This window comes from Amblyomma americanum, chromosome 7, assembly GCF_052857255.1.
Source record: "Amblyomma americanum isolate KBUSLIRL-KWMA chromosome 7, ASM5285725v1, whole genome shotgun sequence".
Lineage (NCBI taxonomy): Eukaryota > Metazoa > Arthropoda > Arachnida > Ixodida > Ixodidae > Amblyomma > Amblyomma americanum.
This window is the reverse complement of record NC_135503.1, coordinates 93611473-93625197: the sequence shown is the minus strand read 5'-3', so window position 1 is coordinate 93625197 and position 13725 is coordinate 93611473. Positions and strand designations below refer to the sequence as shown.

General features: G+C 46.2%; 1 protein-coding gene across 1 annotated transcript in view; it reads right to left on the bottom strand.

The window, feature by feature from the left end:
* Positions 1–13725, bottom strand: part of SIDL (SIDL trafficking protein particle complex subunit 10) — an 80441-nt gene that overhangs the window by 34150 nt on the left and 32566 nt on the right. Inside the window, exons 6-10 of the mRNA XM_077632699.1 lie at positions 11009–11120; positions 8204–8382; positions 5340–5414; positions 4176–4427; positions 1203–1311 (exon numbers count right to left, since the gene is read on the bottom strand). Coding sequence (XP_077488825.1) covers positions 1203–1311; positions 4176–4427; positions 5340–5414; positions 8204–8382; positions 11009–11120 — 727 coding nt within the window. The remainder of the gene's footprint in view (positions 1–1202; positions 1312–4175; positions 4428–5339; positions 5415–8203; positions 8383–11008; positions 11121–13725) is intronic.

The window sequence follows — 13725 nt, the reverse complement described above, 5'->3', positions numbered from 1 at the left end:
ATCCATAGCAAACCTACAACGGTGGCTCAGAACCGGTCATGGTGCTCAGCTGCTGAGCCCGAGGACGCAGGGTCAATTTCAATGGAGGCCAAATGCAAGACTCCCATGTACTGGTGTCAGTCAGGCACGTAGGCAGAAATTTCGGCAGGGGTCCAAGGCAACTTTTTGTAACGAGTGGAAATGCGTTGTGGCCTGATTACTTGCTTGGTTTCAGTGCAGGTTAAGAAATCCAAAGTGGTCGAAATTTATCCAGAGCCCTCCGCTGGCACACCCTACCATTACCGTTGATGCTACTGATTTGGCCAACAACCTGGCTGTCCTAACGTGCAGACTAGAGCATGCCAAACTAAGCATATGTGCTTGACTTAAAAGCCGTTACACCGCCGGGTACCTTGCTACCTCAACTGCCCTCACACGGCCTGAGCAAATATTCATTAACAAGATCACTGCCTATGGCACTTACAGGTTACACATCATCCACAAATAGCCTCCTGGCCCTCGCTCACATTATGGGGCAAGGTAGACGCCATGAACTGCGCTCATACTGTGGCTATAACATGCTGCACTGATCTGTCTCAGCTAATTTGGAATTGCTTGCACTTTCGCAACGGACGCAGCAACCTCGTCGCCAAGTATGGGCTTTCCATTGATGACGATAGATTTCGTGCACTGGCCAGAGCTGGAACTAATAGCATCTGGGAAGACACTGGCAAATATGCAAAGATAAGTGGCCTGACGAGATAGTACTACCACAAAGGTGGAAAGAAGTGGCGTGGGCTGTTGAGAAAGAAGCGAAGGCAGTGGAAGGGCCGCGAGGAGTACAGGAGGAAAAAAAGAGCAAATGGGTACTACTGCATGGAATGCCACATGCATTAATGCACGAAGGCACAGCCCGGAATATTACAGCTTCTTTGCAGCCAATTCGCGAAATTTAAAATTTTCCACTGCAGAAAACCAGGTGCCTTATTCCTATGGATTGGAGCCTGAAGGTTCACGAATTTTACTCATAGGCTCCCCAGTGAGTAAAGCACTGAGCTAGCTCAAGCCGGCGACACCATGCACAAACTGAAAGCTTCATTTACAAGTGAAATTATATATTGATACAGGCTGTGACAGTTGATCCAATGAAAAACTGAAATAGCAAAATGCATAACTCTACTCGTTACTTTGACTCCCATGCAAAGAGAACCTGTGATGCTCACCAGCGCCTGATGACTGCATGCCTGACAGCAATGCCACCACCATGAGCAGGTGCTCCGAGGTGGACTCCCGACCAGGCATCAGTCCACACAGCTCGCCCAACTGCTTGAGCTGCAAGAAGGTGAGACGGAATGGAACGACCAAGAGGTCAGTCAATGAAAATCACAGTCCATTTTCGTACTTAGGCCAAATCCGAATAAGGAGCACCTGCCATCTAGGTCACATGGACTTGTGACATCATTACAACCTGCCAGGTGTGTGTGTATCTGTGTGTGTGAGCGTGCGTGCACGCGCACAGGGCAGGTGGGCAACCTGTCACAAATCAGGCTTCAGACAAACAAAAACAGAATGCGGGGAATGGCCATTCTTAAGTGCTAGAGCAATAAAAACACGCTGTCTGGCTGATCCATGACCATAGAACTACAATATGGAAGAGCAGAAGCTGCACATCGCTTCAAATGTAAGTGTATGACAATACAACATTGTTAGGAGTGTGCGACGGCAAAGGCATCTGCAACAACAGATTCAACAGCTGGCAGTGCCACAGAACAATGCTGGTGCACTTTGTATTGTATGTAGAGTCGAGTCCACTCGTAACAAACTTGACAGTTGCGCTGATTGTGTTCGTTATATCCCAAGTTCGTAGGAAGTGGACTTCCCGTGTTAGGGCTAAAAGTAGGTACCAAGTCAGATCGTGCAAGTCCACTATGCGCGTGTTTGTTCAAACTAGACTTTATTACGGCCCTTTCCAGGCTCTCCAAAGCAGTCGCATATCCCTCACTGATTGCACTGCTACCCACTAGCTGCTTTAGGGAGGAAAATTGCAAATTGGTTCTTGAGGAAACGAAATGGCGCAGTATCTGCCTCGCATCTCTCAATGGACACCTGAACAGCATGGTAAGGGAAGAGACAAAGGAGGGAGTGAAAGAAGAAAGGCAGCTCCAGAATAAGTTCGACCACCTGGGGATCTTTAACCTGCACTGACATCGCACGGCACAGAGGCGCCTTTTGCAAAACCGAAACGCAGCCACCGCGGCTGGGTTCAAACCCAGGAACTCCGGCTCAGTAGCCAGGCGCCCTAACTACTGAGCAACTGTGATGGGAAGCTTGAGGGAGGCAATATAACTAATCGCGGTAGAAGCCTCCATGGGAACCGGTGGTAGGTCAGCCTCCTTGTCATCGCCTTCATCATTTTCCTGGCAATTGCAGAGTTCGTAGTTATAACATATTAATATTTTCGTCAGTGAATGGGTCTCTTGTGTCAGCGTCATCACTGACATCAGGTCGGTCTAGCAGCGCATCGACGATGTGTTGCCACAAATCTATACATGCGCCCGATAATGTAGGTGATCGACAGCGTCCTCTATTGTTAATGGGATTATAAACTGTCCTACATAAGCAGTTCTTGAACAATAAGCAGTCATTTCCACCCACGCGAATTTATTCCATGGCTGGGAACAGAGTTACTCGAACTGGGATGTCAACACCTTGTCAGTCAATTGCTGTCAATATGCACTGGTAATGCAGAGCCGATAGGACACCTCGAGCACATTAATTATGCCATTGTGATGTGGCAGGTCTGGCTCGTCGCGTCACTGCATTTGGAGAAGGCAGCATGTGGTGCTCCGCACGGCTGTCGAGCACGGACAGGACATTCCTGTTTTTTCCAAAACAATTGGCGAACAAGTCGCCTGTCATCCCCATACCCCCTCTAAATAGTGGCGCACCTTTCAAAAACAAAAGTCGCACATCGCCCAGCCCCTTGTGTCATGTGCATGAGAGCGTAGCTTTCACAGCACTGCACCTAGCTTCACCTTCCTGAAGACGCACGGCTGCACTTTTCACCAGCACTAGGCGCCGCCTTTCAAGGCATGCGTTTTTAACGTCTTCATCTGTCATAAGGTTTCGTCGGCATTCTATACATCCCATTTTTTTTTTAGGGGCTTGCGTTGCTGTTTTTTTTAAAAAGGAGGAGAGGGGGTGCCACAAAGGCCTGAAGGCATTCATCAATCTCCGCTCCTAAGAGGAATGAGGGGTTTTCGACTCCGGGGACGATGTTACAGGGTCTCCTTGTTCGCTGTAACGAGCTCTGCGGCCACATTCGTTCATTGTATTTGATATGTGATGCCATAGCCCTAATACATATTCTGACGGTAGCACGGCCCTCATTCGTAATAAGCGAGCATTCGTTATAACTGCGGCCATTATAAGTGGGCTCGACTGTAGTTGAAATAATAAGGATAGGAGGGCGCTAGGTGCAGGACAAACGGAATGTAAGGGCAGAGGAATAAACGTCGGCATGGGAGCCATGTGTCATAAAGTGCGTTGTGTCGCCACCAAAGCACAATGTCACATCATGCCAAAGCACTGCATAACAAGCTCCAAATCACCAGGCGCTGTCAAGGCATATAGCTCCATTAGTGTGTCATTTTTTGTGTGATGTCAAGCACACTTCAAGGGTGAGCACACTCACTTAAAAATGCTAAATTGAATGCCTCGTGGTGACAATGAGTGGACTAAATGAGGTAGAAAGTGCATGGGAACAGGTGTATTTACATTGACTAAGTACAGTAGTGTACAAAAGTACAGTAGTGTACAAAAGTGTACTCAAAGTATTTGAGACACAACAGTACCGTTCCAGAGAACAGTTCTCTGCACTTTCCATTTTACGCTCTACACTGATGCATTCTTTCAACCAAGAAGTGATAGCAATGCAATGCTCACAAGAGTACAACCACAAGCACTGAAGCTCATGTTACCCAACTTAACACTGCACAGTGATGTATGCCAAAGACAGACATACGAGACAGACAAAGGAAAAATAGAAAAGGTGTCCCCCCTCCCCAAAAAAAGACCATCCATGTTTTCTAAGGCACAAAGAAGTGCACCTACAGCTTTCTTTCCTGCCTCTTCATCAGTCAATCATACCAAATGTTTCAGGTTCTTAAAACAATGCCCAAAAGGATGGTACCAACCTTTTCTCGAGCGTAAGACCAAAGCCCCACTGTGTGTAGAGAGTACGCTGCACCGTTCACCATGGTGGACTGTTGTTGTTGCTGCTGCTGCTGCTGCTGTTGCTGTTGTTGTTGCTCCTTCCGTGACGGCGGTGGTGTGGCGTTAGCAGGAGCCACCATGTCGTCTGTTGAGTTGCCAGCCTCACATGCAGACAGCACTTCCAGACAGCTGGTGAACACCCAGCATGCCACCGCCCCAGGTGGCGTGGAAACCTGGTGGCAGCGACCATTCCATTGGGTGCTTCCCCGCACTTTCAAAAATGACAGTTAATAATTTCAGCCATTCGAAACTGTCAACTGTCAGGCGTTTTGGCTTAAACTGGAATGCACTACAGCAGGGACACGAGGGATTCTCAGACAGGAAATTTTCCTCTGCGATGAAAAGCTAGCACTACCGCCAAAACACGCATGAGAAAGAAATTGTAAATTGTAAACTGTGGGGAATAAGGTCCCGAAGTGACACACGGACTATGAAGGGGTGCCCGGTAGCGGAGGACTCCAGATTAATTTAGACCACCTGGGTGTGCTTTAATGCGCACCAACATCACACAGTGCACAGGCGTTTTTGTATTTCACCTCCATCTAAATACGACTGCCACAGCTGGGATCGAACCCGCGACCATGGGATCAGCAGCCAGTGGAGGACTCCGGATTAATTTAGACCACCTGGGGGTGCTTTAATGCGCACCAACATCATATAGCGCACAGGCATTTTTTTATTTCACCTCCATCAAAATACGACCGCCACAGCTGGGATCGAACCCGCGACCTTGGGATCAGCAGCCACATGCCGAACACACTGACCAACTGTAGCGGATCTCACATGAAAAAGATACCAAGATTTAGCGGCGTTCTCACGAACTGTGCAGCGCTGCTGAAAATACAAGCGTAGCGCTAAAATAAATGTTTCTGGGCACCACTGACAACTGGCTGCCCAGCTTAAGCACGACTGCCCACTAACCTCTGTGAAGTGCCCGAAGGGAGCAGCAGGGTTTCAGAGCGGAGATTCACAGCTGGTACAGTCAGAGAGCTTTAGGAGAGAGACTGCTTATGTGCCCTAGTTGTAACAGCAAGACACAACCATCCACCCTCGTCGATGTGAGCGGGCAGTGAAAGAAGCCTCACCTCCAAGATGGCCAGCTCGTGGACAGTGTTGTGCAGAAATGAGAGGGTGCGTGTTGCCATCTCAGACGTACGATTCTGGGAGACAAAATGCAATGCACACACAAAAGAATTACCTCCACAATGATACAGGCCAAGAGCCACACCAAGCAAGAAAAGAGATGGGGGGGAAAGAAACGAAAGCAAAAAGTGCTGGCTTATCAAGTCATCTGGTGGGCCAAACTGCACTGGCGCCTAGACAGGAGGGAGGCCCCAATGGTCCAGGCTCACTGCTAAACTACACACATTGTACAGGCAGCTGAATTGGTGATTTAGGGCATGCCTGAAGTGTTGTTCATTATTACTATTAATAATATAACAGCAATAATAATAATTCTCCTCAATACACTTACTAGCCCCGCATGCACTAGGCGGCTATCTCCATGATCACAGATCACTTGACACAGTGGTGCCTTCCAAGCTAGGCACGTGACGACATCCACCTCTTTTCTTCTGCCTCTCTGCACTGAAATTTCAGGAAAATATTTTGCTAAGCATCCTTTTTTGAAGTTCTAAAGACACGCTTTGTCCGGGAGCCTTAAATGACTCTGCAATGCTGCCACTTCTTCACTCCTCAGGCTTCTCCTGCCCTCTTGAAACTTCTACTATGTTGGGAGCCATGGGGACGTGCCGGGGTGTGGCACATGTAATGTACGGTCAGGTCGGAATGAACCGCAAAGAACACCTGTGATCAGAACAAAATATTTTGCCTGTGTGCTTTCAGTAGCAGCGTACAACTGTCCTGGTTCACATTTATGGGTAAAGGGTCTACATATTAATAAACCGGTTGCAAAAGAATATCTCGCTCTAAATTAGAAAAGTACGGCATATGAGAATTCGTGTTTCATTCCTGCCTGCTTGCACATAATGACTGGCTAGCCACCACATGAACACATGCTGCATTCCTTTGTTTTTCTGTGGCGCAAATGTGCTCTCCTTTCTTCTCAAGCAAAGAAACCAACCAATGCTAGCATTCTACTTTAAAACATGCAACACATGTTGCTACCTTAATACTACAAAGGAAGGTAACGAACTGAAAGATAAACAGAAAAAAAAGCCGATACAAGAGGGAGTTTGTAGCTGCTACGAGTCCAACCACCTACCCAGGAAAACTTGCACAGCCCACACCATTTCACAGTGGCAGTTAAAAGTGACTATTATAAACTCTATTCTTTAGCAGTTTTTTCTTTTAATATTACAGAATAGACATGCTTCTTGCAATCATTTCTTCTCTCTTTTACTCTCTGTCCTTTTGCCTCAGAAAAGCAAATTTCTATTTTGCACTGCGGCTGTGGGACTCGTAATAAGTGTTGCATCATAAATCATGCACTGTTTTTGGCCAGACATGCAAAAAAACGTCTGCGGATTTTTTTTTTTTGCCATGTTTCGATCGCCTCAGCTCCCTCACAACCTATTATTCATGCACCTCTTTAAAACAACCCACTCTGAGCATTGAGCATGCAAGGGAAGGGAAGCGAGGGACTCATTATCACATATATATGAAGGAAGCTAACAGTCATCGAAACCAAGGTGCATAGGGGAATGTTTCCATCTTGTTTTATTAAATTCATGTTTTTTTTAATCAATGGGAAACTGACAGCCTATTTCATGTCTGAAAGATAATTGAGTATAAAGCAGAAGTAAAAATACACTATTCATTTCCCACTGATTTAAAAAATCACAAATTTAATAATAATAAAAAAAGGAACGTTCCCCTATGCTGCTTGGTTTCAGTGACTGTTGGCTTCCCTCATACGTATGTCATAATGAGTCCCTCATTTCCCTTCCCTTGTGTGCTAATAGCTTAACGAAGGCCTCAATTCAGGCAGTCTTGATGCCCCAGGTAGCACAAGCGGGTCTCGCACAGCTTCCGCCCTCTCATTCGATCACGTTCCATGAGACACTCGCAGTAATACATAAAGTACTACGCCCACTGCTAAGGACAAGGGTGGCGCTGGTAATCGCACTCAAGGTTAAGTTACAGGCAACTTAAAACCCGAAAGCAGAAGATTAGACAGCTATCACCGCAGCTCAGTTGGTAGAGCACCGGGCGCGAAATTCAGAGGTTACGGGTTTGGACTCATCAGTAGTTGAATGTGGATGTTTTTAATGTTTTTTCTTCTGTTTTCAAATAAATTATCTTTCAGGTACAAAATACACTATTAAATTGCTTCTGAATAAAAAAATAAAAACACAAATTCAATTTCAAATAAAGATAGAAGAATCCTTTTAATGTCGCTCCTTGGTTTCGGTGACTCTTGGCTTCCTATATATTATACACTCTGAGCATTGTTACTGCCCAGAAACAATTTATACAAGGCACACCCAATGACGCTTTCCGGTAGTTCACAAAATGCACCAACATCCAACCAACAACCTGCAAAGTTCAAAACCAACGAATGCTTGCAATTATTTTTTTCTGCTCGATGCTTCAAAGCTATAAGCTTTCGAAAACAAGGAACATTTTTAACCTAAGGAAATTTGGGGTCCCGTATTCTAAACAGCAGTACCACCACCACTCTGGATGACATTTTGCGCCAGCTTCCTCCTGCGCAATAGGCACAGTCTAATGGAATTTGAATGTTCCACCTGTACTGGACAAATAATTTTTTCCCTACTGCGATAGTCACCTACATCATAACAAAACTGATGGTGCACTATAGAGTAAACCAGTGGCTAACCAGGCTCCTGTATTTCATTTTGCTTCTTGCAAAAAGATGAGTACACTGAGCTTAAAGTGAAAACCTTCATTCAAATCGAGTACAAGCCAGCTTCAGTAAGACCCCCATTTTCAACTGCGGGAGTGTCATCCCCTCCCCCTTTTGTACCTGCAAGCAGAGTAGGGCGCACTGGCGTGAGAACAGGTAGTTGCGCAGCTGCAGCAGGGATCCCCGGCCGCCCAGGAGTAGCTGCCGCTCGGGGCTGTGCGCAGGGTCCAGACCTAGCCGCAGGCCGCCCCACGCCTCACAGCCCAACTGGGCCAGCTGGGACAGCCACTCGGGCATCTCTGGGGGATGCAAATAGGCACCACATGCACACCACAGAGGGCGGAGACAACACAAATAGGGACAACTGAGAGCTCTGCGCTCTGACTCAAGCTGCACCATTGGCAACAAGGCACTTTTTGCACCATTCACACATGAGCACGAAAAAATGCAAGGTAGGCTAAAAGGCATGGAAGACAAGCCGCAGAAAAATGCAGAAAAAATGCCAGAAATGCCACTCAGCATTTGAAGACAGCCAAAGAAGTAGAAGAGAAGCTCACAGGGAACAACTTGTGGGCTGGACTGCACGGTTAGATAAACACAGTAGTACCATCAAACAATCATCATCGTCATCCCAGCTGCGTCCACTGCACAGCAATGACCTCTCCCTAAAATTTTCAATTAAGCAACCAAGCCCATTCTAATGCCACACACTCCCTAATCTCATCCACCTACCTAACTGCCACCCCCTGGTACGCTTCCCTTCTCTCCGAATCCAGCGCATTACCCTTAACGACCATCGGTTATCTGCTTTCAATGCTACACACCCTGCTTATACCCATTTTTTCTTCTTTATTTCAATTGGGATACCATTAACCCATGCTTGTTTTCCAACCCACTCTGCTCTCTTCCCGTCTCAAAATTGTTTAATTTTTTTTCCTTTCAATAGCTCGTTGCATTGTCTGCAATTTAGTTTTAAGCCTTTTGATTAGCCGCCAAGATTAGCACACCACCACACCACATCATAAAATGGAAAACACAGAGAACAGAGCAGAACCGGAACCTAGCAACAGAGTTTGTCCAAGCCATGTCTGGGGAACTGGCCCCCCAAGTTGAGCGCAGTCAATTATTCTCTATCTACTGCTTTGTTCTGAAACTGCAGGAGTGCATTTGGCCATGTGTCAGGTCTCCTGGTGACCTGCCTTTGATGTCATTCTCGCCATGTCCAACAAATTCACCATCATTCTTTCCTACAGAAAACAAACACATTTTTTCAAGCAAAACATTTATTCTTCTCGCCAAACAGCTTGTAAATGCTCAGTGAACCACATAAAAAAGCAAACATCACAAACTGCTGACAGCTGGAGCAATCAGCCAGTGATAGGAGTGACATTGCTGAAAGGCAAAAGTCACCACGGAAGGAAAGAAATTACCACCACTTAACGCAAATACATCCTTTTTCACTTCCTCTTTTTTGTGCTAGACGCCCAAGGAAGGACTCCAGAAAAATATGCAAAAGAAAAAAAAAGCAGAATGAAGGCTCCCCTTATATAGGTAGTTCAGCTTCAGAATGCCTAGACAATGCATTTGGTTTATGGCTTTATGGAGGTTTAACGTCCCAAAACGACTCAGGCTATGAGGAACGCCGTAGTGAAGGGCTCCGGAAATTTCGACCACCTGGGGTTCTTTAACGTGCAGTGACATCGCACAGTACAGGGCCTCTAAAATTTCGCCTCCATCGAAATTCGACCGCCGCGGCCGGGTTTGAACCCGCGTCTTTCGGGTCAGCAGCCAAGCGCCATAACCCCTGAGCCACCGTGGCGGCTACAATACACTTGCTACACACACTGTATGCGCTCAAAGCTGCTGTGCTCTTCAGCATGCTGCATGCACGTGCCAGCAGAGTGCAGTGTGCCTCTGCTTTTATAGGTCAGTCATGAGACATTGCTGCACTCTGCCAGTCAACAGTGGCAGTGGTTTCACTTTTTCTGTGGCTGAAAACCACCACAGCTGGAGACACTTGCAAAGAGGAGAAAAGCTAAGCTACTATGGGAACGAACCTGTACAACACAGAAAGGCGGCATGTGGACGCAGGCAGCACCCCGAATGTGCGGACAATTTTTTTAATCGAAACAGTTCATGGATGACTGAAGATTTACACCTTATGGAATTGCACAGAAGCACTATTTACAGCTTCTGGTGCAACGTGGTTAACTTCCGAGCCTTGTGTACATCGTACACACAATAAAAGAGCAAAGACTGGTGTCTAAGCTTATTGTAAGCAAGAATCATTTCCAAGGATTTAGCTGTGACCTTAGAAAACAAAGCGCCCATCAGCTAGACAAAGTGCATGGCTCTGCACATCAGGTACCCCAAAAACAAAAACTGCTTCCCTAGCTACCTAGCCTGTTTCAAGGCACAATGCAGTTCCAGAAATTCTCTGTTCACCACACTTTTAATAGCAAGAGCTGTTATTATTGTTTTCGTTTAGGCACAAAGCCCTGCATTCTACCGCAGCATATACAGCTTCGGCCTTAATTACTTAGTGAATTACTTTACTTTAATTTAGTTAATTCATTTAAATTCAATACAATTCAACTGGCACCTGCCAACCATTGACCACCTGCCATGATGGGCAGGTGATAAAGTAGACAGAAGGAAAGTATGAGACAGAAGAGAAAGGGGGTAGGAGTTGACATGTGACTTAGTGGCTTGGGAGGTTATGGCGAGAGTGGAGGAATGCGTAACCTGAGGGTGGTTTCAAGGTGGAATGCAGGGCTATATGGCGAAGCCAAAGCTATAACAGCTTTTGCCGATTATAATGAGTTTAGCCGGTTAGCTTAGCTCTACAATTTTTTTTACTCCCATAGTATCCCTGTCCCTGCAGGGGGCACTGACAAGTAAGGAAAAATGAAGAGAAAAACTGACCTCCACTGGCTGAGTTGATGACCACTTGAGTGAAGAGGGCGTCCAACTCATCGTACTGCACCAGGGCCTCATCGTACAGGCCCAATGCTTCCAGGACAAATGCCAGTTCCTCCTGCAGTGGCGGGGCAGAATTGAGAAAGGCACATTAGGTACTACGGCACATGTGTTCGCCACAAATGCTCATGGAAGTAAGTGCAAAGTGGAAATGCCCAATTTCACCACAAACGACACTGTGCTGTAACCGCTTAAGCCACTACTAGCACTGAGGCAGCCGTGAACAGTAAAACCTCGTTGATACGTCCCGGTTCATAAGATTTCCCGGTTCGTACACTCAAAGTCGCGGACACTAAAAAATTGCCGGTGGTTTAACTCTGGCTAAACCTGGAGTGACGCAATAGCTACAGCTGGCCGAGTGGAACTTGTTCAGTTGAATTGCAAGTCAGTCTTTCGCTGCTCCGTTTAGCTGTGCGTTCCTTCTTCATCTTCGTCCCATTTGACACGGCGCATGCGCACAGCTACGGCAGCTCGGTTTCGCCGGCACGCCGCACTGCCGGCAGCAGCAGCTGCTCCGCACCACGTGGCTGGTCACGTGACCAACCAGGTGATGAACCACGTGATCAGCCACGGCGCAGCACCGCCCAGAGCTGCTCCGCACCACATGACAACGTGGCGGCGCAGCCACCGCCACGTCGCCACCACGCTGAAGGCTCGAATGCTACCGTAATGTAGCTATCGCTACAATATGTCCCATAGAGTTACACTATACTTTTCCTGGTTAATACTTTCCCGGAAAACACAATTTCCCGGCTACTACGTTTAAAATTTCGACGAATTGTGGTCGTATAATCCATTTATTCACCAACCGCACATGTGCACGCGACGTTTTTTTTTTTTTTGCGACAGTCACCTGCGTTGTGGCTTCTCTGCAGTGGCTTGACGCAACGAGGCGAAGCACCACCACCACCACCAGGAACAAAAAAATTAAAATTTGGAGGATGCTTAATCGCCTTTAAGAGCAGAACGCGACAGCGTGTTTTAGCATTGTCAAGGAATCCGTGGAACGCCATCATCCTTCAGTGCGACGGGGGGGGGGGGGGGGGGGGGGAATGAAAATAAAATTTAAGGAAAGGAAAAGACGAGGCTGTAAGGGAAGGAAATTGAAATGAAAATTGGTTTTAAGGAAAGGAAATGACGCCTGTCTCACAGCCTGTCACAATTCTCGCTGGACACTGGACACCTGTACCTCACAGTATGGGAAGGAAAATCCCTTCCCTTATGGAGCAGTTCAGGTGTCCACCGAGATGCGCCATTTTTCGCTCACGGCCAAAAAGGCAAAGACGCCGACAACACCAGCTTTTCTGCGATACTAGCTCCTTAACACTGGGCTAGCATTCACAAGGTCATTTCTGCAGGGACGCGGTATAAAGAGGAGAAACGCTAAGGTTTCTTAGCGGCGCATAAGGGAAAAGAAGCGAAGCTTCCACCAACTACAGCGATGCGCTTATATACGAACGGGCCGGGTATGAGAAACGCAGCTCTAAAAAGCAGAAACACCGAGATAATTAGCCGCGGCGGTGGCTTTCCCACAGTACTTACGTGCAAAGGGGCGAAGCATCCGAAAATGACAGGGAATAAGTTTTGGTTACTTTTTTTTGTCACTGCCATTGATGGACCGGACGCGTTACTAATTTCCTTCCGCGCTAAAGAAAGCGCGAACGCGGACTGAATTCAGCGAGCACTGGAATAGGATCTGTTAGGCTCTTATGCCAAGAAATGTCAATCGACATTTTTATAAAGTGAAATTGTCAACAAATGTCTTTTTACCTCATTCAGAGTTACACTTCCCAAAATCAGGCAGTTTGGATCATACGTTTTCCCGGATAATACGTTTTTCCCGCAATTCAAAAAAAAATTGTAGCTCCAATCCATGCTGCGAAGGTGGTTGGACAGCGAAGCTGTAAAACGACAGCCAATTACCCATTGCGACGCCCCATGAAAATTCACACACGTGGCTCTACAAAGAGTGAAACCGGACACAAAGTGAAGTGTACTTGAGCTGTATGCTGTATGCCTGATTTCAAAGGAGATATGCTGTTCGCATTCAATTTTCAGCCTAATGTTTACCGAAACTCGTCAGACGTTGTTCCCATTGTTCACATGCGCCTTATCATCCATCATGTGGTTTTTATGCTTGTTTTGTGTTTTTCTTAATGAAAACAAGTACTGAGCTATACGCTGTATGCCTGATTTGGAAGGAGATTTACCTTTCACATATTTTTATTTTTTCCCCTTAATTTTTGACTTTTTAATTTTTTTATTTTACATTTTTGTTTTTTAGTCTTTGTTTTTCCATTTTATATTTTATACATATTTTTACTTATGTTTTTTCTTTTTGTTCTTTATTTCTCATTTTTATTTTTACTTTTGTTTTTATTATTTTGTACACTTTGTATGTGTTTTTTACATTACGACTGCTTTATGATCAGTATGATGTATGATTTCTGTGCTGTTGGGTACTTTTGCAAACGGAGTAGCATTTAATTTTTAGCCCGGCATTTATTGCTGACGACGCCAATGACACGAAAATTTCCTTGCACGGTAGAGGTATACAGCTTCGCTGTAAAAATGTATCAACAAGGTTTTACAGTAGTACAGCAATAGTCAAGCGCTAGCAGCCACCTGCTCATCATACAGTGTCAGGTTTGAGAAATCCATAG